This window comes from Athene noctua, chromosome 17, assembly GCF_965140245.1.
Source record: "Athene noctua chromosome 17, bAthNoc1.hap1.1, whole genome shotgun sequence".
NCBI lineage: Eukaryota > Metazoa > Chordata > Aves > Strigiformes > Strigidae > Athene > Athene noctua.
The window spans coordinates 9,782,109-9,809,673 of NC_134053.1; the positions used below are offsets into that span (position 1 = coordinate 9,782,109).

A 27,565-nucleotide genomic window follows, 5' to 3' on the forward strand; every position below is an offset into this window, starting at 1 on the left:
AACAGGCCTTGAACTAGCATGAAGCTAACAGCCACAACTACAAATAATCTTATATCCCCATCTTTATTCCAAATAAAACCCCCTCACACTAACATAGGCTATAACCTTAACACTGTGAATGAAAACTGTGAATTCTATACTAACATCAAAGCTAAGAATGGCACTGCTATAGCCAAAAATCCATCTTAAGCTCAAACAAGCCATCATAATTAAAAGAAAGTCAATATCAACCACAATTAGCTAATATCTCCATTTCTCTCACAACGAACAGCTGCTTCTTTTCCAGCTGAATTTAAAAAGCCACAAAAAGTTAAGAGCAATGGAAGAGAAACTTATGGATGATGAAACATAAATAAATCTCTTGAGGAGAAAAACAATAATTTTGCTTATACATTGTCTGCCTCCTCCCAAAAAGTCTTTGTAAGAAACTCGTATCTTCAATATATATTTTCACTAGAAGTTGCCATATTTTCTTAGACCATTCTACAGATACTAACAGGTTACTAACTTGATCTGTAATTGCTTTTTTAATTAAACGTCCTTACACTGTCTTACCATTAGGACAAGAGGGAAATGAGTGCATCCAGAAATTTGCTCCGGTCTTCTGTTTTCAATTCAATTACTAAAATAGGAAATATTTTATTACAAGATGTAAATAACTGAAAGATATACCAGATGTCACACTTGAAGAATAATAATTCTGAGTATACTTATTTATATACTTAATCAACTTTAAGAAGGAAAAAGAGAAACTATTTATTTGGACAAAATGCAAAGTACATTGTTTATTTTACTCAGATTTCAGCAAATTCCAATTTCTAGGTGCATGATATGGCAGCCAATCTTTAAACCTACGAATGTTTCTTTGTATGTTCAACATGCATACTTAGATATGCGTTGTTAAAAACTGCGTCTTTTGTAAGCACAGACAATAACGAATGCATCTCATAACATCAATATCATACTTTGTTTGTCTACTAAATATAAAACCCCTCACAGATAACCTCATAGATTTTTAAACTGAAGGGCACATATGAAAATCATTAATCCATGCAAAATGCAGGTTGTTTTTAAAAGAAATGCAAGCCTTTGCTTAGTAGTTTATAATTTTTGCACAACAAGACAGCACTTAGAAAAAAATAACAATAAATAATGTAGCTTGTTTTTATACACTATTTCTGAATCTAGATTCACATAGACACCCTTGACATTTCCATCTAAGATATACACAAATGAGTATATAGTCCACAGTCCTGCTTTATGGACGCTGCGTAAACACTGACCCCTAAAGGACTGTCTGGTGAATGAAGGGGTAAAGCAGCATTACTCACTTGACATGTCAAAATGGTTGTGTAAAGTCCTAGAATTGGTACTGTCTGCAGCTTTCTCAAACGCTCTTCCAAAAAAGCTGGAAGATGAACAGAAACACAAATGAACGTTACAGGAAGGGATATGTTTACTGAGATAGAGGTATGGAACTATTTCTTGCTGAGAGCTGAAAATGTCTTCTAAATGTTTTTCATGTGCTGTGTATTCAACATACACCTCCCTTATTCAAGTGCAACAATCTTAATGTTGCAGTCTTTAAGAAATGAAGTCAGAGGTCATACAGTGAACTATTTCCCTCTTTTAAGATAAAGAAATAGTTAAGAGGGAGGAGGGAGAAAAAACCTGCAAGGAAGCTGTGGAACATCTGTATCCTCTCCTGAAGTATCTCATGCATACCATACGCAAAAAGCATGTTTTAAAGAAGGATACAATTCAAGTCAACATATTCAGTGTTAAATGGGTACAGGAAAGATATATTTGCTTCAGAGACAGGAAAAGTCTATAGATAACCTTTAGTAAGAACTTTTAAACAATATGCTTACTTCTTTTTGTCAGAGCTTTCTGTCTCCGGAGGAATCCCCACCACGATCACAGTTCCCCGTTCAACATCCATTGGTGCAGCCATTACCAGTGGCAACAATTTACAACGCTTGTTTTTTGTCTGGAAGTCAGAATGCCTCTTTGTTAGACAAAACTCAGGAAACAATTTAGCTTCAGCTCTCCATGTGAGATAGCATTACAAATATTAATCTAAGGATACAGCTATAATGCAGTTCAACAGAAGTTGAAGTTCTTAATCCCCTTCTTCCTTACAGTAAAAGTCACTTTAAGGACCAATAGAAATTTCAATTCTCCAATCTTGCATTCCATTTTAACACAGACAAGATATGATTTACACTAAAGAAAGAAGCTCTTAAAAAGAGCTGCAGGTACAGGTATCTAAAAACTTGGACTGGGATTCATTTTTTGCAATAACCATTTTACACTGAAATACAACAGATAAACATTGATAAACGCAGTCTTCACTAGAAATAATTTTCTCATCATATCATTTTACAGCAGCAAGCTGTAATTAAAACAAATTTTGTAATTTAATTAAATCAAAAAGTAATTATGAAGATCTTAACATTTTTAGACACTTAAGTAAATGAAACAGAAGTTTATTTAACCTGTTCTGTTCTTAAGGTAAATGTTTGCATTGAGTTTTAAAAATGCTGTCCTGCTCCTAGTGGCAGACCAGTTAATTTAAACAAACACAGAAATCTTTAGATAACAATTACCCGTTTACCAGTGCTTCAGTATTGAGGTTTTTGGTGTCAGGTTAACATTTCAAAGTACATATTTAGTGATATGCTCCCTCAAAATGTACAAAATTATACAAAGATTTCAGACTGTAAGTATCTTAGTAATGAAATATCTTTCTAATGCTACGAAGTCTGCCAGACAGATATCTTTCCTAGAGCAGCATTTACGCACATGCTAAAATTACCCAACCAATTGGCAGAAAAACAGTATTAAGATTTTCATATAATGTAAGTATCAGCTGTAAGTATCCAACAGAACAATACTACACAGGCCACAAGTTAGTTAGTCAAAAGCTTTTGATTTACTTACAGAGCAAACAAATGATTTGAGCAAGTATTTACTAAGCAGGCATAAAGACACTGGTTTGGAAAACAGTTTCACGTCTGGTGTGCCCTAGAAAATGAAGGATTATTTCAATTACAAACCAAGATGATTCTTTCACTTATTTAATTTTTATTGACAAGTCCAAAAGTTTTGTGTGGCTCGAAGAACACTAACAAGAACCATTGCAATACAGGGGTTTGAGCTCACCCACTTGACTTTGAAATGAAGTCCTCCCTTTGAGAGGGCCAATTCTTCCTTTGGGAAGTTCAGAGTAGATGTCAATACTGACCCGTAAGAGGACAGCACAGTATAGGTAAATAGGTTCTTTCTAACAGAGCCATTTTTGTTGAGTCAAGCAGTTAAGCAAGCAGTGTCATTCGAGTATAATGTAGCCAAATATGACAGTGAAGTGATACAGCCAAAAACTAGAATTCTGACCTCCATGAGAGAGCAGTAGAGAAAAGGTCCCTGGGAAATTACAAGGTTGGTGCAAATACAGCTGGCTACTGTCTGCTGAATGGCACGTAACTGCTTTTTGGCTAGGTCCAGTCCTTGGTGCAGTTTGTCCAGATTACTCCTGTAACAGAAAGAATAAAAAGAGACACTTCCATATAAAAATAAAGCTTTTCACACAAAAGTGAGATCTGAACACTATTCACAGGGATATTTTGATTTTTCTTCAATGGCTTATGAAGCATCAATGCATCTTTTAGATACATAACCCACGTTCCCTAAATAAAATCATGAAAGAATAAAGAGACATATTTTCAGTACCTGGAGAGACTGTCCAAAGCTTTAATGAAATTAGTTGTTTCAGGCCCCTCTTTCTCTATATTCTCCATGAGAGAAACTGTTGCATAAACTATATCACTTGCTGAGAACTTGTTCTTAAAGCCAAAGTGAATGCTGAAGGTCTGAACTCTTAAATCTTTCATTCTGCAAAATGAAATAAAACCAGTAAAGATTATTAACATTATCAACACTGACCAGCCATCTCCTCAGTATGTTAATGTTAAGAACATGAAGACAAATCATATCCTAACATTTGCAACAAGCCTAGTATTACTTTGTCAATCTAGAAAACATATTTTTTAAAACAGGATGTTACATCCTCTTCATACAAAAATATTTGAACTTAATTGAAAAGTATTTTCAGATAAAGTATTTGTATCTAAAACAACTTACCCAAACTTGTTTGCAGATTCTTCAATCATTTCCCGAAGATTTTCTTTCAAAGACATGTCCATGGAATTAAACTTCTGTTTCACTTGCCTCAAAGGCAAACTAAAAATAGAAGGAAAAAATACAGATAGGTATGTTAGAAGAAACAAATATTTTGCCTTCCTTTCATAAGGCTTTCTTAGTATTAGATAATTTAGGAAGTTAAGTCTGACTAAGCTTGTTTGCGTTCTTTTCGCTTTAGTCATTGAAGAGCGGATGTGAGAAAGCACAGGTTGCTTACTAATCTACTATTCCATAAAGGCACACAGCTGAAGTATTCCTCAATCACCACGACACAAGTTGCATAACTTAACCCAAAGGGACACTGCAACCTACTCTGAGCCCCCCCGTCATATTTGAAAATGTTACAAGTTGGGTACTCGCAAGCTATATTTTCAATATTTTCCCATAATTCACTGAAAAAATGATCCTTTAAATCAAGATCCAGATTTTTATAACTCACCCCATGTCAGCCAGAAACTCCTGGAGCCTCTTCTGCCCTTGAACCGACCAAAGCTTAAGGCTAGCAGAGGTATATGAAGTGTTACAGAGACTTTCATATAGAGACCAGTGCTGATAAAGTGCCAGGCGCAGACTGAACAGGAATTATGGCAAATAATTATAAAAACATATATCATTTGAAGTTACAAATAGCAACAAAACTCCACAACTAGTAGTTAAGTCTTCAGCTGCCCTTTATATATTTTATCTCCGGGCTACCTAAGATACAGTTCAAAGCTGCAGGTGCAAGTAACACAAGAAGAGCAACATTGACTTGTAACTAATTCTGAAAGGTTAAACTGACCTGAAGCTAAATGAGCTATTGAAAGAGGGGTTTATGTTCAACAAAACACTCAGATTTCCATTTCTTTTAACTCTATTCTCAGCAGCAGAGATGGTGCTGGTTTGGGGTTTTTTTTTCCCTAGGTAAAAACTCATCTGAGGTTCACCAGGTGGGTAGAGTTAATTTTCCCCAGATCTTATGCAAGGATACTCATATTCAAATGCTATTCTCATGCAGTCAATTGACAGTGAATTTTCTTCATCCTCATTGCGGTGGTTGTGGCGAGACACATGACGCTGTAGGATTCCAATATCCGTCACATACTTCATTCTTAAACAAAAACAAATTTGTCATTTCACTTTCTTCCTGTGTATTTTTGTTCTTGATTATGAGAACACAAAAATGTTTCCTAAAAGTTTACACGTTGCCCAGTCAGCAGCATGAAAGCTGTAGATACATGTTTAAAAGAAATCTAACTTGTTAAGCAATATTCTTTCAATATTCAGCCATACACCCAGACAATTAAAGCTAAAATAAAACTACTACAGAGAAACAGATAGACTGACCAATGAACTTAATTACTTAGTACATTTATCTCCTTAAAAACATCAGGGTATTAGTAACAATAGAACACCAGAATTAAAGTTTACACATGTGCATCTAGAATTCTGGTGGTATCTAGTAGGAAACAAGAAAAAAAAAGCTAAAATCTGAAACATGTTAACTAAAACTGGAAAACAAGCTGGAGAATACAGATACAAAATTTGTATCTACAATTTTTTTCCTTTAATAAAACAGTATTAAGTTAATATTTATGTAAACTACTATTAAACACCATTTCTTCCCCAATCAGAAGTGATTGTTTTTATAATTTTGTGAAAAATAAATCAGTTTAAAAATTCTAAATAGTAGAGAGGGAAAATAGTTTTTTCTGACGTATAGTCCTATTTTTGGAAGGCATTAGATCACATTCAGTCCTTAAGATATTTAATGTCACTGTCTATTAATTACCTCGTGTTATATAAATTCCCATAAGTTTCCTGATCTCTATTAATTATGACTAAAAAATTTTAAAATATAAATAAAAATAGATAAATTGAAAAATCTTCCTTACTGAGTGATTTTATCTTGGACCCATTGATCTGTTAGGCCAACAATAGCCCACCTAACATTGGGAAGAAAAAAAGGAAAAGGAAAAAATAAGTTAAAACAAAAAACATTCCAGTACAGCATATTATATTTAACCCTCCAAGTATGTAACAGAACAAGTCAGAAACACTGTTTACCAACTGTACATAGAAGTTACCATGAAAGCTATATACTATTATTCCCTCTTTAGCAGACATACACATACAGTAGCATCCTCCCTTTTTCCATGCAAAATCTACTGGTTGCTTGTAATTAATTTATAAAGATGTGTCCTCCAATTCAAGACATACATCCACTCATGAAATAAACTGGAAGCTCACACTAAAAACCAAATCATTTTGGGAAAACTTGCCTCTATTTATTATGAGTTTAAGCTTCTACCTTCTGTGAAAAATGATAATGGAAACATACCACAACATGTCATTCAAGTCTTTAGACATTATCCATGCCAGATCAAACATCACCATTGCAGACTATATGAGGGAAAAGCAAAAAAAAAAAAAAAAGGGACAAATGAACACAAACCTCTCGCTTCATTAAACAAACAGAACAGTTAAATTTGCCAAGTACTAGCATGTTACTAAAGCTCTAGAAATCACACTTGAGAGACAATCTGTTAGTGTCTTACTTTCTAAGACACTAAGTAGAAAGAAAAATATTTTATACAGCTCTGCAAACCTGCATTATATATAAAGCAGCACTTAATAAAAAATAATCAGACAAGAGGACAAATGACAGAAGGAAGTTTGATGTCCTAAGCGTTACATTTTAAATACCCTGATGCTGAAAACTTTGAAAGGCAAAAGCTCCCTATGTGCTAAAGTCTTTTTACAAGGGTATATGTGCAGAGATACTTTTGCAAGACCTAAAAAATTTACACTACCATATTTTTTATATAGCAGCATTAAAGATATCAAACAATAAAAACGTTAATAGTTCTATTTTATCATTTTCCTCACTGTTAACATTACATTAGCCACTGTGCCTCAGCTGGCTGTTGTCTGCCAGTCTACCAGTATTGTTTCTGTGATGTATTTAATTCATCAGTGGTAAAAACATTAAACTGCTAAGTCTAATTACTTGTACATATACGATATATCTTGTATATAACAATAATGTATACTATTATTAGATAATTATAAAATTACCTTTACATTGGCACCTTGTGTTTTTATGGCAAACAATTTATACTTACTGAGGTTCCATGGTATTCATATTGCTCATAATCAAAAAGAATTTCTCGTCTATAAAGGGAAAAAAAACCAAACCCACGTTTGACTAATTGGTGAACTGGTCATTGGATCCAAATAAAAATATAAAGCAGGAATTGTGAAATAATATTTAAATCTCATTTTAGCAGTGAAAAAAAAATATTAAACTTAGGCTAGAAATTGCTTTCCAGCAATGCAAATAGATTTTAGTAGCAACATGGAAACCACACTTAATTGTACTCATAAAGTAAAAAGGAAAAAATTGTTGTCATTATTCCTCAAATCCAATTTTCATATCTGATCTGTTCCTGCTCATTCCTATGGACAACAGCAGGACTGTAAAGGAAGAAAAGAGAAGCACAAATTTCACCTAAGATAGACAAGATAAGACTATTACAGCTACTTAAAAGTAAAGCGATGCACCTATTGATACTCAGATTTATAAATTACTATTTACAACTATCCTCTATTAAAGCTTTATTTTTATATAATAAATATCTCTCCACTTTCTGAATAAAGTTAGAACTAAAGCATCTTGCAAATCAAGCAGCATAGGATGTTTTTGTATTCTCAACAAGATTTTAATCAAAGAATAAGAGAAAGAAAGAAATACGAGCAACATAAAAAAACCACACCTGCGTGCCTCCCATTCTCGTCTCTGTCGCCTTTTCATTGTTCTCTCTATTACATCCTGTAAATTAATTTGCATGTTAAAAATACCTCAGTAGATTAGCACCTATCCAGGTACTCTAATGAATAAGTCCTCATTAAAAAGAATCTAATCTTTTAACAGCATCTAATAAGAAAAGTATTATAAAATATTTTCCAAGGGACACTTTTATAAAGTCATGGCATCCTTCTGTGCTAACATTTATTTAGCTCACCTTCACAAATCAGAGGCCCAGTAGATAGTATTTTCAACACTAGCAACATTGCATCCCACCATTTTATAACATAAAAATGACACTGATGAAAGAGAGATAATTACTGAAGCTCAGAGAGGCACTCACTGTATATTTAAGCTCCATAAACAGCATCATCAGCTTGAAAACCCAAAATCAATAAGATGTTTGTGAAATATTTAACAGATTTGGAAATAGCTTCTGTGTATACTGTGTGCAGATTTTCCTTTGAATTTCTGATATCTGCTTTTAGTGCCCTTCATAACTTAGTAGGAAAAAATGTACAATGTTAATAGAAAAATAACATGAAATATATATTAAATCAGAGCATGTCTTTACATTGTCTCTTACTATTCCTAGTTGTGTGCCTTTGCTTCCCCGTATGGTGTAAATAGATAATATGCTACAAATAACATGGCAAATATAATTTTTTGTGTCTATCATAATACATTTTTGTTAGCAACACTTTTTGTATGTCCTCGTAGCAGTAAAATAAATTATTTGTAAGCTTCTGTCGTCTCAATTAATAAAAAAAAAGTTATATCTAAACAAGTTGTACTGCTAGACTGAAAAGCATAATCAGAGATAGATCTCTTCAGTTCACTGGTTACACAAAGAGGCATTATGCATAATCAAGTTCAAAACTTCTTTTTTTTTTATAAGGAGAAAAATTCCGGTAGAGTTCAGATAAATAAACATTTTGTATGTGAAACTCTGCTGGTCATAGACATTTGAATTTGTGATCTAACAACATAATTTTTAAACGCAAATGTCATTACTATGATGATTAGTAACTATTTTATTTTCCTTCTTTTTACAATAAAGTAGCAGAAACACACCTCTTCAAAACGTCTACGTTTCTCTGAAGGTTCTGACCCATCACTTTCATTCTCTGAGTCCTCTTCTTCATCCTCTTCATCTCTGAAGATATCATCATAAGCAGGAACATCAAGATCATCATCTTGTTTAACTAAAAGCTTAACCTAGCAGGAAAAAAAATGTATTTTAAATAAAGTATCTTATTTAGTGCTTAAAGCATGTCTGAAATCACAAAAGAGAACACTTCAGATACTTAATAAGAGAAACTAAAAATTCATTTTGGCTGTGATCGATTCCTGGCATAAGAAAAATATTGATTTTTGATACAAAGACCATACTTACGTATACAACATAAGAGTAAAAAACACATTCCTTTGTTACGGTATTACTGAAAGTATTTTTTTGTTATGCTTGTTAGAGTCATGTTGTCAAATAATTTGTGCTTAATACTCAAATTCTAGGTGTTGCTAGAAACCGAGAGATGTCACATTCTGGAGGATATTTATAATATGATATATTAGCAGTTTGATTTATAGCAATAGGATGAACAGGTGCTTACTACTGACAACTGTCACACTGCTAACAGTATGTATTTTATTACTGAAAAGAGATTTTTTTTTTCCGATTGTGTACATTACTACTGCAAATATCCACTAATACTGCTGCCTGACCTAGTAACACTGTAAGCAGCAGTTTTGCAAAACACAGAAAAGAATTGCACCACTCACCACCACACTGCAAAGATTTTTATTATGAAAGAAAAGCATTTACCTGTGTGTCATTGTAAACGTTCACTACGTTGATAGGTCTGTGGCTGTCACATACAAAAAAAAAAGTGTCTTCTTCAGGCTGCAAGATCTCCAGAAGGTCAACATTGGCACCACAATTAATAAGAACAAAATATTTGAACTGCAAGCAAAAGAAAAAAATAAGAACCATTTTTACTTAAATTAGCAGGAAACACAAAAGGTTGAAAAACACTTTTACGAAGCTCATTATTACAAAACCTTTGTTTACTTTCTGGTATTTGATGTCTCTGAGGAGGAAGAAAATTTGAGAGACAAAACACCAAATTCAGGGATGCTGGACAGACATCCAACACCACCGCCTTTTATATCTCAAAATGCATGCAAGCTTAATTTAACTCTATCAAAATTATAGCCATTAGTTTGAGCTGATGTAAAATACTTAACAAGTTTGTTACTGGTATGTTAAAATTTAACCACTATTTGGTGATTAAATTTTAACATAATTAAACAATATTAACATAAATAATAATAACTAGTTTAAGAGCTGACATTTTAAGTTGGGGAAATGGAAGAAGTGCATGCCTATGTAAAATGAACTGCAACTTTAAAAGTTTCCAGTATTTTTTCACCTGATCTTTATGCTCTAGAAAGGCAGTTTCAAGTTCTTGCCATCCAGATACTGGGACAAGTGTATATTGCACATGATCACATTGAAACAAAGCCTGAAATGAAGGAAACGGCTGTTAGCAAAGGTGAGGGAAAACAACATCATCTACAACGCTATATACCATGCTGTAATTCTACTTCATACAAATCTTTATCTTGAATGATGGAATACACCCTAAATGACACATCTACACGAACTTTGGGAGCATGACTTACTGGTTTTCAGTGTCATAACTCCTGGAAAAAAAATAATTTACAGGAGCAGATAAACCTTCACCCTTTTCCCAGGTCAAACCTATTAAAAGGAACTCAGGGCATTTTTTCTTTTACTGTTAGCCTACAGTGATAATGAACAAAGACTTACTTGGAGTATTTTACAAGCACATAATGCATCAACATCTGAAGCAACAAGAAGAAGAACACGCTGCAAAAATAACAGAATAACAGTATTAATATATTAACATAGGTATCAAGTCTAACGTGCTGGTACATGAAACACCCAGGTCACTGTGAGACCAGAAAGCAAGAAATTTAGATAGAGATCTTCATAAGCAGAAAACCAAAGAACAGGATTGCTTCTGAATGGACACTGCAACCAAAATTAACCTATCAGGATGCCTGTAAATATGAACAATAAACAACTCCACATACCTAAAATACGTAATCTGCTTTGAGGAAACATAGTTACTCACTCCTATGAGCCGCACATAGTTTTGGAGGTTCAAAGCAAGTTAGCCCTACAACTATTGTTATCATGTCTAGAAAAACCTAAATTTCCAGCATGGGATCTGAACAGCTTTGACCAAAGAAAATCTGGGACAGAAATAGGAGCAAGGCACTCTTGAAATAACCTTGATTTTGGCAAAATAATTTATCTGGCAATTTTTGTGTTTTGGGTGGGTGGGTTTTTTTTTAGATTTTGCTCACAGTTAAAGTTGAGACAAACACTTTCATGTGCACAACCCATAACGTACTTCCACAGGTAGAAATACTAAAAGACTGTCCAACAAAAGTTTTACCACTTCAGTGTACACATCCACTCTGAACAAGTTAAGCAAACTGTGGGTTAAAAATGAAAGTAGCCAGCCAGTTCTGCTACGAAACTGCAAGAGAAACCTCAAAGATGACAGAATACAAGATTTAGTTGCCTGAGCAAACAATATCAAAACGGTTAAAGAGATAGAGAGGGGAAAAAAGATCCAAAGATGTCTTGGTTAAACAAAAGATTCACAAGAATACCGAAAACACTCGCGAGAAAAGAAGTGAACTGTAAGTAAAACCTCTGGCGAGAACCATCTCACTGGCAGCAGCTTTGGATCGCGTTTCCAACGCCGCAGACACGCTCGGGGGGGATATTTTTACAAGCCGGGCTGACTGGCGGCCCCGCGGCCCTCAGCGCGGCCCGGGGGTTAGACCCGCCAGACGGCGCTCCGTGCCGCCGGCCCCCACCCAGGCAGACCCGTGAACGCAGGCATCACCTTCCCCTACATCCCCCGCGGCCCCAAGAGTACCGGAGCGCCTCGGCTACCGCCGACAGAGCCGGGGACGCGCCCGCACCGTCCCCGCTCCGTGAGGTGGCGGGAACCGCCGCAGCCCCGCGTAAGAGCCGCCTGAAGGGAGACAGGTCAGCCCGCCACCGGGACGCCCGGCGTCACACCACTCCTTCCCCAGTCGCGGCTCGCCGCCCGCACCTGGCCGACTATCACGTCGTAAAACTCCCGGCGGCAGTCGGAGATGAACATGGCGGCAGCGGTAGAGCGGCGGAGAAACAGCGGGGAAACGGCGGCAACCACGGGCCGCCCCCACTCAAACTGGGCGCCAAAGCAGCGCCGCTTCCCATTGGTCTGCTCGTCACGGCGCGCTGGCGAATGGAAAAGCGGCCGCCCGTCCTTCGCAAAGCGGATTGGGCGAACTACCCAACCCATTCCGGGTCTTCGCCAATGGGATTGGGGAAAAGGGAGGGGCGACATGTGCGGCTGGCCAATCACGAGAGCATCCCTGACGGAAGCACCGTGCTGGCTTTTGTTGCCAAGTCTGCCATCTTTGTCGCGGTCAAGTTGTTCGCTTTGCCATTTAAGTGAGTCTGAGGAAAGGCGGGACGCGCCGCACCAGCCCTCTGTGGCCGAAGAGGAGCCCGGCGGCCAGACAATCCTTCCACAGTGGCCGCACCGGCCGACGCGAGGTCCCGCCTTCCGCCCTCACATGAAATGGCCGCCCGGGAGGCGGGCGCCGCGCGGCACGCTGGGAGGGGCAGCGCGGCGGGGGCGGGCAGTGGGGTGGGGCCCGCGGTGGCGGCCGGAGCCCCGTCAGGCGAGAGAGCGGCCCGGCCCGGCCCGCCGCGGCGATTCCTGTGGGGACTGCGAGCGCTGCCGCCTGCGCCTCAGCACCGCCGCCATGGTGAGGCCCGGGGGGCGGCCGGGGGAAGTGCCGAGTCACGGCGGGCGGGCGCCGCGTTCCTTCGTCGGCTGCGGTGGTTCCCGCGCCGGTGCCCGCTGGCGAAGACCATTTTCGAAGCCAGCGAGCAGTGACGCTGGTGTGGAGTGTCGGGCTGAGGGCGGGCGCCATCAGCGGCCGGCGGGTGTCGGCGTCTCCTCCGGCAGTCGCGCGCCCGTGCTGGGGGCTCGGTTGGCCAGGCGAGCCTTACTTCAAGGCTAGGCTGGAAGTGCGCTGCTTCCATTTTCTGCCTCCCCACGCAGCGCCTGACGCACAAATCTTTTCCGCAAGCCCGCGCGTAAGATGTATGATAAAAGAGGAGCGCCTCAGTTGACAGGGAAATCAACCGTACGGCTCGTAAGCGTAGTTGTAGCTAAACTTCAGGAGACTTCAGTGAGTGCTGTAACACTTCACTATGTTGTAGATAACTATTAACGCACTCTTATCTTTGTGTTGTTTTTTGTTTTGTTTTGTTTTTTTCCCTAGTTCTCTTTTAATATGTTTGATCACCCCATCCCTCGGGTTTTCCAGAACCGCTTCTCAACGCAATACCGCTGCTTCTCAGTATCCATGCTTGCTGGACCTAATGACAGGTCAGATGTGGAGAAAGGCGGGAAGAGTATGTGCATGTTTTATTTTGACTAATAACCTGTTGGAAGAGTGTTTGTGAATAATACAAAGTAATACAGCTTTTGGCCAAGACTGCAGAAAAGTTGTTGAACGTGGAGACATGCTGTCGGCTTTGTGGCTAGAGCTGGAAGAGCACCCTGGGTGGGGCTTTAAGAAGGAAGGAGGAGGGTTTTACCGCATTAGAATGTCATTAAAAAACTTGCCGAGTGAGTCCTGGTTTGTGAGCAGTAGAGGAAGACATTCTTTTTTAAAGTTTCTTGTTAAAATCTTACGCCCATTATGGGCCGTGCGGTTTTATGATGACTTTTTTCCCCTCCTTGATGTACCTTACTTAGCTTGCACAAAGAGAATAGATCAACTTAATTTTCAAGCTGTCAGACTAATGCAATATTGTTTTGAGTAGACATCGATTTAAGAGTACCTATAAGTCAAAAAAATTAAAATGACCTTTAGGAAACATTTTCTATAGCACTAGGTATTGTAGAACTTTGTATTTCCTTTTTTTTTCTAATGACATTTTGAAATTTTTGTGCTGGCAGGTATACCTGTCATGCTGATTTTACTGAAATCTCTGGCTCAAAAATGAATTTACAGGAGATTTTAGAATCTCCTTTTTTTTAGAAGAGATTATAGAGAAAGGAATTATAAAGTTGTATGTTATGTTCACTTTGTAAGTCATACTTTCCCTAATCTTACATTCTTATTAATTTTTGCAGTAATTATGCCACCATCGGCTTTGGATCAACTCAGTAAGTGAAAATTTTATTCTGGGATAACAACATTAGAAATATGAGCAAATACCACGGCATTTCAGTTATCTGTTAAAATCTTACTTAAATAGAGAATGTGAGACTAATTAGTTCAAAAAATGTACTCTGGAGGTATTTTGACTGTCAGAATTAATGGGGCTTGTCTGTCTTTATCTCTGAAGTGTTGAGCTGCACGAGGCATCAGTTGGTATTTATTAACTATTAATAGCATACTTAGTATAATGGTAACAATCTAATAAATTCTTAATATCAATCTGCTTGTTCTGAATGCTGTTGTTTGGAGCAAAATTTAATTTAAAGACAAAATGACAGTTAACTTTGAAATGGGGAAAAAGATAACTAAATCAATAGTATAAATGGTGTTTATTGGCTCTTTTAAGGGTGTCCGTGTCCTGTTCCCCCCCCCCCCCCCCCCCAAGTTTTGTCCATGCTGAAATTCATTAGGTAGGAGCTGACTGGTAACAGCACAAGGACATAACAGTAATGGATTCCTCTGCTAATACCCAGTGCTTGCTCATCTCTGAGCGTGGGGAAGTGTTGAGAAAGGCATCTAAAGCTCTAAGTGTAGTGGCAGTACAGTATTCATGTATCTGCATTCTCTCCTGGATTTGTAGTTTTGAGGAGTTGGAATATTGGTGTGAGGAGAATCTTCTCCTATAGTCTGGCCCATTTTCTTACTAACGTTCGAACACTGAAAGCTTCAGAAATGTGCTAGTGGCTTTTAACAAGTACATTTTTTTTCTCCTTTGTCACCAGGCCGACTTAATATTACATACCCGATGCTGTTTAAGCTGACCAATAAAAATTCAGACCGAATGACACACTGTGGAGTCCTTGAATTTGTGGCCGATGAGGGCATATGTTACCTTCCACATTGGGTGAGTTGTCTCATGCTGAACTCTCAAAACCTGAAGAGTAGGATTATTGAGTTGTCAGTTTAATATTAAAGAGGTGGAATGTTTCCTGCAAGTGTGTGCCTTTGCTATTCAGCAGCTTTCAGTCACAGCTCAGGTTTCCTTCCACGAGAGTTTAACTAACTAAGCAAAGCAGACTGCTTGTTAAGATGCACTTTACTGTTCTTCCTGAAATTAAAACATAGTAAACTGGTGCATTTCAGGGAAGATGGTAGCCCTAGCAAAAATAAGTATACGCAAGGAAAGAATTAGAAACATCAGTCTTGTTGATAGTGATTTCTATCTTCGTATTCATTCTTGCAGATGATGCAGAACTTGCTGCTGGAAGAGGGAGGCCTGGTACAAGTGGAGAGTGTTAATCTTCAAGTTGCTACTTACTCAAAATTCCAGCCACAGAGTCCAGATTTTCTTGACATCACCAATCCCAAAGCTGTGTATCCTTCTTATCAATTACGGAGCAGAGAACAAAAGTTTTCTCCCAAACTGGCAAAATAATGCAGAGCTAGTTTTTCAGGTGTGGCTCATACTCTTCTAGTAGTAGGTAACTACAACTGCTCCTTCTGAAAACAGAAAGATGGAGACCTTATGCACAGAGGTGTTGCAAACTGCTGGCACAAAGCGTAGCATGGAGTGAAGAAGTGTGAATCTTGGCTTAAAGTCCAAGGAGTTTGAGTGTCCTTTAGAAGAACTAGTACACCCTAATGTTTACTAAAAGGCTGTTTACAATACTGATGGCTTTTAAACAACCTTGGAGAGACTAAGGATCAGAGTTTTATGGCATGGTAACTAAAGCTTTCAAGTTGCATTGAAAACAAATGTTTCATCTTAACATACTCCAAAGATTAGAAAATGCATTGAGAAACTTCGCTTGTCTAACTACTGGGGATGTCATTGCCATCAACTACAATGAAAAGGTATAGTATATAACACCAGTCCATGCAGGGTTTTTTGGATACCATTAATTTGAGGAAGTAAATTCTGCCCCATGTAAGAAAGTACACTGTATTTCAGTAGATTGTGACCACATAAGTACTTTGTACATCTTGTGAATAGATTTTTATAGATGAGTGGTTTTGGCAACATGTGCACATTTGATCACTTGGGGTTGTAGACTAAGATCAGTTGTTGGAGTTTGGTGCTAAAACAGTCAGCACAAAGCTGTGCAGTATTGTTGACAAGTAATTCCAGATGGTATATTTTACAATTGATTTTCTGTTGGAGAGAAGGGGTCAGTTATGTCTTCTCTTGAGCTGCTGTTTAAGAGAAAATAAATTTTTGTGCTGCTGATGTTCGTGCAAGTTCTTTTAAAATTTTATGCTAAATTCATAATTTGCTTCCAAAAATGCAGATTAAGTTATAGTAAGAGTGCATCAAGGTACGCTAAAAGGTAGGTTCTCTGGCTCCAGCATATAGCAGTCTCCTATCTAGGTTAAAAATCTTTGCTCTCATGTTCTGTAGAGAGCCTTGCAATATCCAGTCCTCAGTGTGAGGAGCACTTGACAATTTTCTTGAAGCTATCTGAAGTGAAAGGTCTCGCTATGCTCTTCTTACATAGAATTTGAGCTCTTTCATGTGCAATCTTAAAATATTCATTACTGTTTCAGATCTATGAGCTTCGGGTAATGGAGACCAAACCGGATAAGGCTGTGTCCATCATAGAATGTGATATGAATGTAAGTTAAAGCTGACATGGAAAGTCAGCTTTTACTGTGTCGTCCTCCCAAAGGAGAGGGCGTCTTGTTCAGTTATCAGTGAAAACACTACACCGAGCACCTCTCTGATGCTGCAGGAAAGATAAACTCTGATGGGATAGGGAAGATGACTGATCTGAGCGTAACTCCTATACCTTTGTAACCACATCTATGGTCTTGAGCTGTACTTCATGTACCATCTGGTGACTGCAGTGCCTAGAATTTAATGTTTAGATTCAATGTGGTTTATAATCTAAGTTTTATTTAACAGCCTTGTCTTGATTCAAACTCCAGTGATACTGTGGGGTGCTGGTTTACTGCTCTGTTTCAGTCCCTTGCTAAGACTCGTTCCTGGGAGGCTCAGTCTTTTTAGTTCTGAGTTAAAATGTTTAACAAGCAAACCTCAGTTATTTCTTGATCAAAATGGAGTGATAGTTTGTGGAGTTTCGAGGAATAGTAATATAAAGCTTATGATTAAAAGAAAAATAGCAATCATGTTTACTTTCATGCTTCTTATGTAAATAGGTGGATTTTGATGCTCCTTTGGGGTACAAAGAACCAGAAAGAAGTGCTCAACATGAAGAGGCCACAGTAAGTTATGCTTCTGTTCTTCAAAAATACATTCTCTAGAAATTGGCCTTCCTTGTGATGGAGCCATGAAATCCAACATTTTTTTTTTTTTCCTGAAACAGTTCCTTAAGACTAAACTTTACTTACCAGATGCTTTTGCTTGTGCAAACTAAGTATAGGAGATGGTTGTTTACCAACTGTTGATATTGGAAATGGATTATTCTAAAGTGTTGTTTCCTCAGAAATATGTGGAACTGTTCTCATGTGTTCCATGTATCACAACGTGAACACAATGAAGTAACTGGGGTTTTTTCCCTCACAGGATGTTGAAGCAGACCACAGTGGATATGTGAGTGACATAGGATTTCGTGTAAGTCCTATATTTCTGCTGATTTCTGAATGTTAGTTGTTCCAAACAACTGCAGAACACTAGTACCTGTTCTTAGAGGTGCTCCTCATTTAACTGGCAAGTATCTGCGATTGTTGTGTGGTGTTTGCAGGCAGTAGCAGTTGACTTGCTGTCCTTTAAAGAGCAGTCTATAAACAGGAGACTGAAACATACCTACGCCCAGTGTTCACCACCTAATTATAAGTACTAAAAAGAAATATGCTGAATCAAAGAATTAAATCAAAATGATAGTAAGATTTTACAGAATATAGTATCGCTGTGCAGTTTTCTTTTAAATACAAAATACGGTTAAAATAAAACTCATTATATATACATAGGCATTTTCTGGCTCTGGGAACAGATTGGATGGCAAGAAGAAAGGTGTTGAGCCTAGTCCGTCACCAATTAAACCAGGAGACATTCGAAGGTATGTCTGTTTCATTCAGCTGTCAGCAAATGAAGGATCAGTCTTTGAGTGGAGTTTATTATTTTTTTTCTGCTCCTGCAATATAAACAAGCTGATTTCCTCAAAAGTTTGCATTTAGATTATTTTCTAGACTGACTGTGACATCCCTGACTACTTAAGGTGCAGATCCTAAGTTAATGTTGCCAAAACTCTCAGTCAACTCTGGTGCTGTAAGAGATGAGCAGGGAGAGGCAGCAGGTCTAGTTTGGCCTGGTGGGCTGGATTGAGTGATGTGCAGAACCCTGCCAATTTTCTAAAGTGAAATTTGTTGTTGAGTGAAATTTTTGTTTGAGTTGGGTGGATAACCCAAGCCAAGCCATGTGTGGTTTGGTTTTGTTTTTTCTTAGAAGGAAATTTCTAAACTCAGATTTGGTGGAAGTGTGCAGGGACGTGGTTCCTGTGGTGGTCTGTCATTTACTCCTGTCACAGTAAAACTTGAACCCTTGTGGAAAAGCGTGTCCATGGCCCTGTGGAAACCATAAGCTGTGTGGAAACATGCCCACAGCTCAGCTTCTACAGCAGCTCCAGTATCTGATTATTTACTTCCTGCAGTGTGTGCCTACCTTCAGAAAATAATTCAGTGGTTTAACTATAGAATTATTCAGTAATGAAAATTTGCAGCCAGTGATAGTACGATGCTGGCAGACATAGAATATGTTTCATTGTGTTCCGTTGGATGGTGAGTATAAGATTGGTTTTATTCTTCTTTTCCAGAGGAATACCCAACTATGACTTCAAGATTGGCAGAATCACATTCATTAGAAACTCACGTCCACTAGTTAAGAAAGTCGAAGAGGTAAATAAAGTTGGATCCTTCCCAGTTTTGCACAGAATTAGAACTGCTGTCCAAGTTTGTGGTTCCTCTCTCCATACTTGATTTTTCACAGTGACTTCTGTTAAAAAGTGGTAGTAGTTAAAAAGTGGTTTGAGTTAGGTGAAAGCAACCTCCAATGTCCTTGCTTGCTGATGCAAAAAGGTTTGCCTGATGTAAGTTTAATAAGCCCGTGCGTACTTGTTTCAGTTGGCTGAAAGGTCACTGAAATGCTCATATTTTATTTTCAGGAAGAAAGTGGTTATTATGTAGATAAGGATGTGAAATATCTACAGTCAGTTGGTGCTCTGATAGAATATTCTTTCTAATGATTGTTCAGCTTTTGGCACACACAACAGTGACCAAAATGGTAACAACCTTTTTCCTCTTTCCTTTTTCCAGGATGAATCTGGAAGCCGGTTTATTGCCTTTTCGGGAGAAGGCCAGTCTCTGCGCAAAAAGGGAAGAAAACCCTAATTTGTGGTACCTTTAGTCAGTTAGGAGGAAGATAAAATAGCAATTGCAGCATATTGGATCTTAGTTATTGCAGCTGAGAGGAGAGATAATTTTGCAACACAGAAATACTTTTACTGGGTTTGGTTTCACATTTAAAACCGGAGCTGTCAGACTGTCTTAATTTTCAGTTGAAAATTTTCAGCTGAAAATTCTAGGAATTCTGAAGGAGCTTTTGTATGTGGTGTAAAAAGGGGAAAAGTATATCATGGATAAACCCAAAAGTAAAAACCAACAAGGTCTACCTTACTGAAAGTTCTAGTTCTTAGACTACATGGTCTCCTCATATCCTGAGTGATAATGGTCTCGCATTGCTCTGTGCTTGATTATTTTCCTCCCTCTCTCGATATATATATTTTGCCACAACTTCAGGCAAGCTTTTTGGTGTGATGCAAATGAAGGCTAACACTTGGGTGTTGAAGACTTCTGTGCAGGGAGTCTGTTTGACCTTAGCTTCAGGTGTTGGGTTATAAGTCGTTCTAAGCAATCCCCCTGTAACTGCTTTTTATATTTATAATTAATAACATGCCTTTTAATAGTTCAGGTACAATAGTGTGCTGTAGCAATCTAATGGCACGTGGAGGGAGCGGCGAGACCCCCCTTCTCTGCCTCATGCCGGTGAGGGAGCACAAAGCCCCGGCGTCCTGCGCTTTGGTAGCGGTGTCGGTAATCTGCGCGGCCTCTCGGTGCGGAGCCTTCAGCTGGGTGGCGGGGTGACACCCCTGCGCGCCCTCCTGGAAGGCCGAGTAAAGGCTCCTTGGTACGCAGCCCGCGTCCCTCGTGTGGTGATTTCGGAGCGCGGGGGGAGCGCGGGGGGTGCCCCGGGTCTCCAGCGCTTGCTCCGGCCGTGCCCCCGCGGCGGAGCCCTGCGGGAGCGGGGGGTGCTGGGGAGCCGGGGGTGGTGGGGGTGGCCCCGCCCCGCCGGCAGCCATTGGCTCGCAGGCCGGGGGGGCGGAGTCCGTTTGTGCCGCCCTTCGCCATTGGTCGGACGCGTGTGTCTCTCCTCAAAGCGCGGCGGAGATTGGCTGGCGGGGCGGCGGCCCTCAGGCAGGGGCAGCATGGCGGGCGGCGAGGCCTGGCGGGTGAGCGGGGCTGGGGGCGGCGGGGGCTGAGGGCGGCGGGGCGGGGCGGTAGCGCGGCTCAGCCCGGCCTCTCTGTCCGCTCGCAGCCGCCGCGGTCGTGCGAGGACTATCGGTGGGAGTGGAAGCACTGCCGCGGGCTGCGGCACGCCTTCCACCACTACTACGTTCACGGGGAGCTACCGGCCTGCGACCGCTGGCGGGACGACTACGAGGCCTGCCGCGCCTGGGAGAAGGGCCGCGCCGCCGCCGCGCAGGTACCGCCCGCGCCCCCCGCCTGCCCCTTACCGCCTCGGGAGCGAACGGCAGCCGGTAGCGGCGGTCGCTGCCCCACCCGGTTCCTTGCGGGCTCTGTAGGCCGGTGCCGGTGGGAGAGAAACCGCGAGCCGCGCGGTGTCGGCGGTGGTACAACGGGGAAGGCTTGGAAAAGAGGGCGTCTGCTTGGAGTTGAGGAGCGTAAAGCGGTCTTAACATCCAGCGGGAGTATTTTCAGTGTTTTGCTGTAAAAGGTCTTGATTTCAGTTACTCTAATATTCCCTTCCTGATGTGAAAAGCTGCGACATTACAGGCAAAAAGTATTCCTGGGTTGTGCAGAAAGCTCCTGGCTACAGCCCCATGAACACTGAAAGAAAAGAGCCCTTCAGCACAGGCTGCAGCATAACTTGTCCTTTCAGCCAACTATGGTAACTTCTGAGGGGGAGGGTAGCACAGAAGAAGTAGTTTTCTTCATAATGGAGGACTCAGAGGCAAAATATAAATGTGACATAGTTAAAAGCTAGTATCCTGCCTTATTTATGTACTATTTGGCACTCTACCTTGTTTCTGAGGTAAAACTATTTGAGATAATAGTCACAGCGGGAAATAAGCTAAGACTGGAATGTCAAACACTTATGGTAATATTTTTTCCTGTATTTCAGGAAGCTCTGTGCAAGAGTGAAAGAGCTCGAGTTATGGAAAAGCAGAAATATCCTCCAGTGTGGACGCTCAGAAAGAGCCCACCACCTGACTGGTATATTCCACTCGACCAAGACAAATCAAATTAGCAAGACTGTTTTGCTGTTTGGTCAGTAATGTAATACACAATGCACAACTATGCTGGGTTTTTTTTTCTTCCATGTCATCTTGAAATTATCCTATAGCTCTGCCCTGCAATATTTTAGTACTCATTAAAAAATACTGGGAGTTTAATTTAAACGCTTGGTACTTTTTAAAGGGAAAATTGAGGTGCTTAATTTGTTTCTGGTCTTACTACTGTCTTACACTTTAGATTTCGTCTCAGCAACTCAGCAGGGAGCTCCCATGTTAGTGCATTCATGACCAAACTCCTCTTGCTAGATAAGGACCTATTCCCCTACAAGCCAGTGTTACTTACTTTTGGAACAAGGTACCTGCCCCAGGCGCGCCTTACAGGAAAACAAAAGTAAGCTGGGATTCCTTCCTGCCATTTCAGGACAGTCACAACCCCTGGCATTTAAAAGGCATTTCCAAGATTCATGACTGTCATGGATTAAGAGCTTCTCACCTGGTGGGATGATGTTACAGATGCTTAAACTGCAACCCTTCCATTTGTGGAACTGCTCTTGACTGGTGGGGTGTGCCAATGGCAATATTCAAAATTACTACCAAAAAACGTTTAAATGACTGAAGAGAGATGTTTTGGTTTAGGGCAAACCCTTACAAACAGTTACAATACTTACATGGCAATAAAAAAAAAACCCTACTAAGTGATCTTCATTTTGGTTTTGTCATGGTATGTTTTCCCTCTTATGTATAAAAGTACTTCACTGAGTCTGAAAAGAAAAGCAGTAAACGGTCAGCTGCTGCCTCCCTTATAGTACAGACCGATGTGATGACTGTGACATTCTTTCCTCATGGCACAGGAATCTTCTAAGTTACAGTTTATAGAGAACCAAAAAATGCTGGTCAGGAGTGTATGGAGGGATGAGAGATCTAAGCCCAGAAAGATAAAATACTCTGTGAAATACTACTGCTTTGTCTTGTTCTAGTATGGCACAAGCGTAAGGTAGTGTAGTTTTGTTGGGTGTCTTACTGCCTAGAGCACTGTCATACTTCATTAATATGTTGGGGTTTTGGTTTTTTTTTTTTTTTTACAATCAAACACCTCCAGTATTTTAACCTGCAGTAGGAATTGTTTATTCTTACTCCATTCATTCCTCCTTCAGTTGGCTGAGTAGCTCATGCCAGATGAACAGCAAACTCCTCCATCACTGTGTATACACTTTGGTGATGTCAATGCATTTTCCTTCAGGAGGATCGTAACCAGGGAGTGGTGGGGTATAATTAGGTCCGTCTCTCTCGAAGGGGAAAAGCCCCTTATCTCGTCTGATAGCTGCCTGGTACAACTCCTCAGATTCAAGGCGCAGTTCCTTTAGTGCCTCTTGCTGAGCTTCTACAAGGGCCCGAATTGCATTCTTTTCTGCCTTATCTTGTTTCAGCTTAAACAAACTCCACTTTTTCATAAGTAAAACTCTTCTTTCAGATTCCTCAAATGACAGAGGGGGAAGACTTCGCACCCTGATAAAGAATAAGTTAATATTGTAATAGAGAAATTGCCTGTGCCCCAAAGAGCAATTTTTTTTTTTAAATCAACTAAAACAACACCCCCCACCCACCCCCAACCTAGAGAATACACTTCATTCATGCAATGTCTGTCTGTCAGGTTTTCCAGGCATTCTAACAGAAAATTCATGTTACTACGTTTTCACTACTTTTAGCAGGAGCAAATAAAATCTTCTTCCTGCACTTTTGTCCTGGTAGAAGTAAATGAGGTTTTGCACCAAGGCTGGCATTGTATTGCAGTTTTGCTGACAAAGAAATTAAAAGTATTTCTACTGTGAATGCAAGCACATGGTGAAAGACAAGTCTTACTGACCTGTTGCCATCTGAGTACTTAAGTGGTGTTACAAAATCCTCAACTGGAATCATTTCTGGGGCAGCTTTTTCCAACTTTTTAATCTTCTTTTTCATACGATCCTTCTGTGCTTGCTCCTTCCTTACATCCACTTTCTTCTTCTTCTTTGGTTGTGCTCTACAGGGAAAGTAATGAGTGAAAGAATGTATTTTGTAATTTAATTCAACACCAGCAGCTTTCACTTCCACTATACTTTTCTAAGGACTGTTCCTTCCTGCTTCATTTGGTCCTAATAGAAGTTCCAGCCATTAGATCTATTCAAATAATGTAATTTCCAGGAGACAGTAATATGCCTTGTGAGATTTTCTGCAGTGAGCGCTATACCTGCCTGTGAAAAGCAACCTCCAATTTTGTGCTGAACATCAGAATGACCTGAGGAAGTTCCACAAAAATTAAACTAGAATTGTTCTGCACTAGCTCAGAGTGCAGCAGAGCAGGTAACAGGTTTATCTGCAAATATTCCTGTCATCTCACATTAAAGAAGAAAGTGAGTGGTTTTACACATGCTTCTAAGATTTCTGCATTTGGAACCAAACTCAGGCTGTGGATGTTACTCTCCTGTACTGTGTACTTCACACGATCCAGTACAGCCAAGCTAACATATGGCACGCTCCACAAACACAGACTAATTCTCACAGCGGATCTGAGAGACACAATTCCTGTCTTAAAGATCAAACAAACTACCTTCATGGTGTGAAACGGTCTTTCTGATGGTACCCAATAGCTACCAGGATATTTTAAATCCAGTTGCATCAAACCAAAACATGGATGCCAAAATGTAACATATACTTAAATGCAAGCCTGTCTAGTATACCGCTTTAGTAAGGTACTTTCACTTCAGTTGGGCTTTCATTTGCATTGTTGCTCAAAAGGGAATTCTGGAGCACAGCATAAATCCAGACATCTCCAACCACATTCTGCAGTTGAGGAAACAAATACAACTACACAAAAGCATAAAGCAGTAATTGTATGGGCTACCGTTAAGCTCTGCTCAAGAGACCAATGGTTCTTAACTACTTTACATATAGTGACTTAAAAGCAAACATCTATAGTTAAATTTGTGTTCCCTTGTAACTCCATGGAAACTACACTCACCTCATGGGGAGCGATGCCCTAAACGCCAGCAGCGAGGTCTGCCAGTGCTTTCCTCGGAGCGGAACCGACTGGGGCAGCCAGGAGCTGTCAAAGGAAAAGGAACACAAAGTCCCGGGAGAAACTGATGACACTGATTCTGCGCAGTAGTACAAGGGCTATTTACTAGTCATAACTTAGAATGATGAGCTTTGAATCATCTTTGGCTACTTAATTCCTGACAGTATACAGTGTTTGCCCTGAGAGGATAACTTCAAACTCCGGCAAGGTAACTAGACCCAAAATTGGGGCTGTTTGGCGCTGCGAATCCACAGGGTGCCGAGGGGTGAAGCAGATACATTTAATTAAGTCTATGAATAGGTTAGAGTAATTTTATTCTTACACTCTGATAATGACCTCTCTCCTGATGTTGGAGAGGTAAAACCACCTCCGCACAAATCCGAGGACAAGAAGCGCCGTTTCTCAAATCTCGGCGGGGGTCACGAGAACCGGCCCAGGTGCCCGCACATCAGCTTCTCAAGGTGCGGAGCCAGCCGCACACACCCCACCCCGCTCCCGACCCCTGAGCCAGGCCCCGGCCGCCAGGGCAGCCCCGGGGAGGGGACGAGGCAGGAACCCCGAGCAAGGGGCGCTTCGCCGGGCTTCCTCCCCATGGGCCGCCACGGAGAATCCCGGAAAGCCGCTCCCGCCCGGCTCCTGGCTCCCCGCCCTACCTGAGCCGGGCGCCGCCGGACGCTGCCCAGAGCCCGCGGCTCGCCCGGAGCGCGGCCGCCAGCATGGCTCCCGGCCGGTGCCCGCGGTGCGCCCGCACTCCCCGCCGGCCGCGCCGCGACCCCCGCGTCCCCTGTTCCGGCTCACAATGGTTCCGCCCGGGCCCGCCGCGCGAGACCCGGGGGAAGGGGCGCGGAGGCCCCGCCCCGCCCCGCCCCGCCCCGCCCCGCCCCGCCCCGCCGCCATCGCCCCGCTCCGCCCGGCAGGGGGCGCCCGCCGGGTCCCGCCCGCCCTGGAGGCGGGGCGGCGGCGCCTCGCGGGATCTCGCCCCCCGCCGGCCGAGGCGGGGGAACGCCGGGGCTCGGGGGTGGCTGTTTCCCGCCGGGCCGGTTAGGCGGTTGCCAGGCGCCGAGTTCCGGCGTTGCCGGGGAGCCGCCGGGAGCCGAGCGGGGGATGCGGCCGGGCGGCGGGGGCTGCGGCACGGGCGGCGCCGGGGCATGGGGCGGCGCTGAGGTGGCTCCGGCCGGCGGCGGGGGTGGGCAGAGCGGCGCGCGGCGGGGGCCCATGGTGGCCGGCGGCCGCTGAGCTCCGCCGCTCGCTCGGCCGCGGAGGCAGCCCGGGCGGAGCCGCCCTGGGGTCCCGAGGGCGGAGGCCGGCGGGGGCCCCGGGCGGGAAACAATGAAGCTCCTGAAGCCGACCTGGGTCAACCACAATGGTGAGGGCCGGCCGGCCGCGCCGCCGGGCAGCAGGTGCCGCGGGGCCGGGCGGGCAGGTGCGGCGGGGAGCGGGCCGCGGGGCTGGGGCGGGGGGCGCTGCCGCGGTGGGGCCGGGGCGCGGCACACGCGTGGGGCGAGTTTGAACGCGGGCGAGGGGCGGCTGGGGCCGCCGGAGCCGTTGGTAGCTGCCGCCTCGCAGCCCGCGGGGTGGCCGCGGCGTGCTCGGGGCTCCGCCGCTTTGGGGAACCGTCGGCGCGTACGCGGGGGGGTGGGGGTGGGGGCAGGTGCCGCTGGGCGGGCGGCGGTGGGAGCGGGGAGCAACAAGTTCTCGCCGTCCCGGTGGGCTTGTGCGGAGGCAGCGGGCTGGGAGGCTCGCAGGGGGCTGGAGGTGCGAAAACGAAACGCGGGTTTTTAGAGAAGTGTGATTTCCCGAAGGCAGAGCTGGGGTGCTGAGGGGGCTCGCCGGGGCCCGTCCTCCAGAAAATGGCTGGAGGGTGCCGCGCCGGCGGCCGCTGGAGCCGTGCCGGTGGCGGCCGGTGGGACCGTTCTCGTCTGGCAAAGCGCGTGTTTGCTGGGGAGAGCTGGGCACAGCCAGCGCCCGGGCTCTGCAGGGAGGGGTGAGCTGCTTTTACCTGCCAGACACGAACGTCGGGCAACTTCACGCTTGTGGAAGTGAGGAGGGATGGTTTGAATCAAGTGTCGTCTGTGCAAAAGAGAGAGGAGGCTTTTGTGCAGCGATGGACATACCCCGTGGGATGTACAGACATCCTGTGCCAATGCACAACTCTGACTGGGGTGGCCTCGCATCACTGAGTCAGGTCCAGTGGTGAAGTCCCCAGATGCAATAAGCTTCAGCAGAGGTTGTCTGTGCTGTTGTTGGCCATGGGGGGAAAAAGATTCTTCCAGTAGTACTTTGGAAACAACTCCCTGAATTTATGTAGTATCCGGTCTGCCACTCCTCTAGTGACTTTTGTAGAGATTTTGTGAGCTAAAGCACTTTCAGAATGAAGTGTCGATGTTGACAGAAAGCTCTGTGCTTTCCTACTATGGTGAGTACAGGATAGCATCAGTGTTACGTATTTACACTGCTTATGACGAATTTCTGGAATAAGACCCGTACTGTTCCTGGCAAAGCAGTGAAAAGAAACCTAATGTGAAGAGCTCACTTCTGTTTATGCAAGTTTTGCCCTCAAATTCACGGATACAGCTTTATTTCGACTGCGAATTTTATATCCTGGTATAAATGTCAGTAGTTGGACTCATCTAGCTGATTGGTATCTAGAATAAAACCAAGACAGAGACCAGCTTATTCAGCTGGAAAAGTGTGCTTTGAGTTAAAAACTGCAGATGCAACTTCACAGCTGCCTTTCTGTCTGTGTTGTTGTCTTTT

General features: G+C 42.2%; 5 protein-coding genes across 8 annotated transcripts in view; 3 read left to right on the forward strand and 2 right to left on the reverse strand.

The window, feature by feature from the left end:
• Nucleotides 1–557: 557 nt before the first annotated feature.
• CDC45 (cell division cycle 45) lies at nucleotides 558–12,201 on the reverse strand. Of its 2 annotated transcripts, XM_074921138.1 has the most exons (18): nucleotides 12,151–12,201; nucleotides 10,824–10,883; nucleotides 10,423–10,515; nucleotides 9,816–9,953; nucleotides 9,065–9,208; nucleotides 7,959–8,014; nucleotides 7,308–7,356; nucleotides 6,524–6,585; nucleotides 6,078–6,128; nucleotides 5,174–5,293; nucleotides 4,643–4,774; nucleotides 4,144–4,242; nucleotides 3,733–3,894; nucleotides 3,397–3,535; nucleotides 2,944–3,027; nucleotides 1,872–1,990; nucleotides 1,332–1,408; nucleotides 558–622 (listed from the first exon to the last, which is right to left on the reverse strand). In XM_074921138.1, exons 1-18 carry the CDS (start codon nucleotides 12,199–12,201, stop codon nucleotides 558–560), a joined length of 1,701 nt encoding a protein of 566 aa, XP_074777239.1. The 2 variants fall into 2 exon arrangements, with proteins under 2 accessions (XP_074777239.1, XP_074777240.1); XM_074921139.1 differs by lacking the exon at nucleotides 9,816–9,953.
• Nucleotides 12,202–12,732: 531 nt separating this feature from the next.
• On the forward strand, nucleotides 12,733–19,675 carry UFD1 (ubiquitin recognition factor in ER associated degradation 1). Its single transcript, XM_074921214.1, has 12 exons — nucleotides 12,733–12,856; nucleotides 13,379–13,511; nucleotides 14,239–14,271; nucleotides 15,049–15,170; nucleotides 15,510–15,640; nucleotides 16,048–16,120; nucleotides 16,811–16,879; nucleotides 17,423–17,488; nucleotides 17,790–17,837; nucleotides 18,194–18,282; nucleotides 19,036–19,117; nucleotides 19,535–19,675. Exons 1-12 carry the CDS (start codon nucleotides 12,854–12,856, stop codon nucleotides 19,607–19,609), a joined length of 924 nt encoding a protein of 307 aa, XP_074777315.1. The 5' UTR covers nucleotides 12,733–12,853; the 3' UTR covers nucleotides 19,610–19,675.
• Nucleotides 19,676–20,136: 461 nt separating this feature from the next.
• On the forward strand, nucleotides 20,137–21,912 carry C17H22orf39 (chromosome 17 C22orf39 homolog). Of its 2 annotated transcripts, XM_074921217.1 has the most exons (4): nucleotides 20,137–20,263; nucleotides 20,656–20,727; nucleotides 20,814–20,981; nucleotides 21,642–21,912. In XM_074921217.1, exons 1-4 carry the CDS (start codon nucleotides 20,171–20,173, stop codon nucleotides 21,765–21,767), a joined length of 459 nt encoding a protein of 152 aa, XP_074777318.1. In that variant the 5' UTR covers nucleotides 20,137–20,170; the 3' UTR covers nucleotides 21,768–21,912. The 2 variants fall into 2 exon arrangements, with proteins under 2 accessions (XP_074777318.1, XP_074777319.1); XM_074921218.1 differs by lacking the exon at nucleotides 20,137–20,263.
• A 148-nt stretch (nucleotides 21,913–22,060) lies between these two features.
• Nucleotides 22,061–25,618, reverse strand: MRPL40 (mitochondrial ribosomal protein L40). The gene is made up of 4 exons (XM_074921215.1): nucleotides 25,462–25,618; nucleotides 24,752–24,835; nucleotides 23,618–23,773; nucleotides 22,061–23,259 (listed from the first exon to the last, which is right to left on the reverse strand). Exons 1-4 carry the CDS (start codon nucleotides 25,524–25,526, stop codon nucleotides 22,950–22,952), a joined length of 615 nt encoding a protein of 204 aa, XP_074777316.1. The 5' UTR covers nucleotides 25,527–25,618; the 3' UTR covers nucleotides 22,061–22,949.
• Nucleotides 25,619–25,883: 265 nt separating this feature from the next.
• HIRA (histone cell cycle regulator) overlaps nucleotides 25,884–27,565 on the forward strand; it is a 39,254-nt gene continuing 37,572 nt past the window's right edge. Inside the window, exon 1 of one of the 2 annotated variants that reach the window (XM_074920957.1) lies at nucleotides 25,884–26,231. In XM_074920957.1, coding sequence (XP_074777058.1) covers nucleotides 26,138–26,231 — 94 coding nt within the window. In that variant the 5' untranslated portion in view covers nucleotides 25,884–26,137. The remainder of the gene's footprint in view (nucleotides 26,232–27,565) is intronic. The other variant, XM_074920958.1, reaches the window with a different exon arrangement.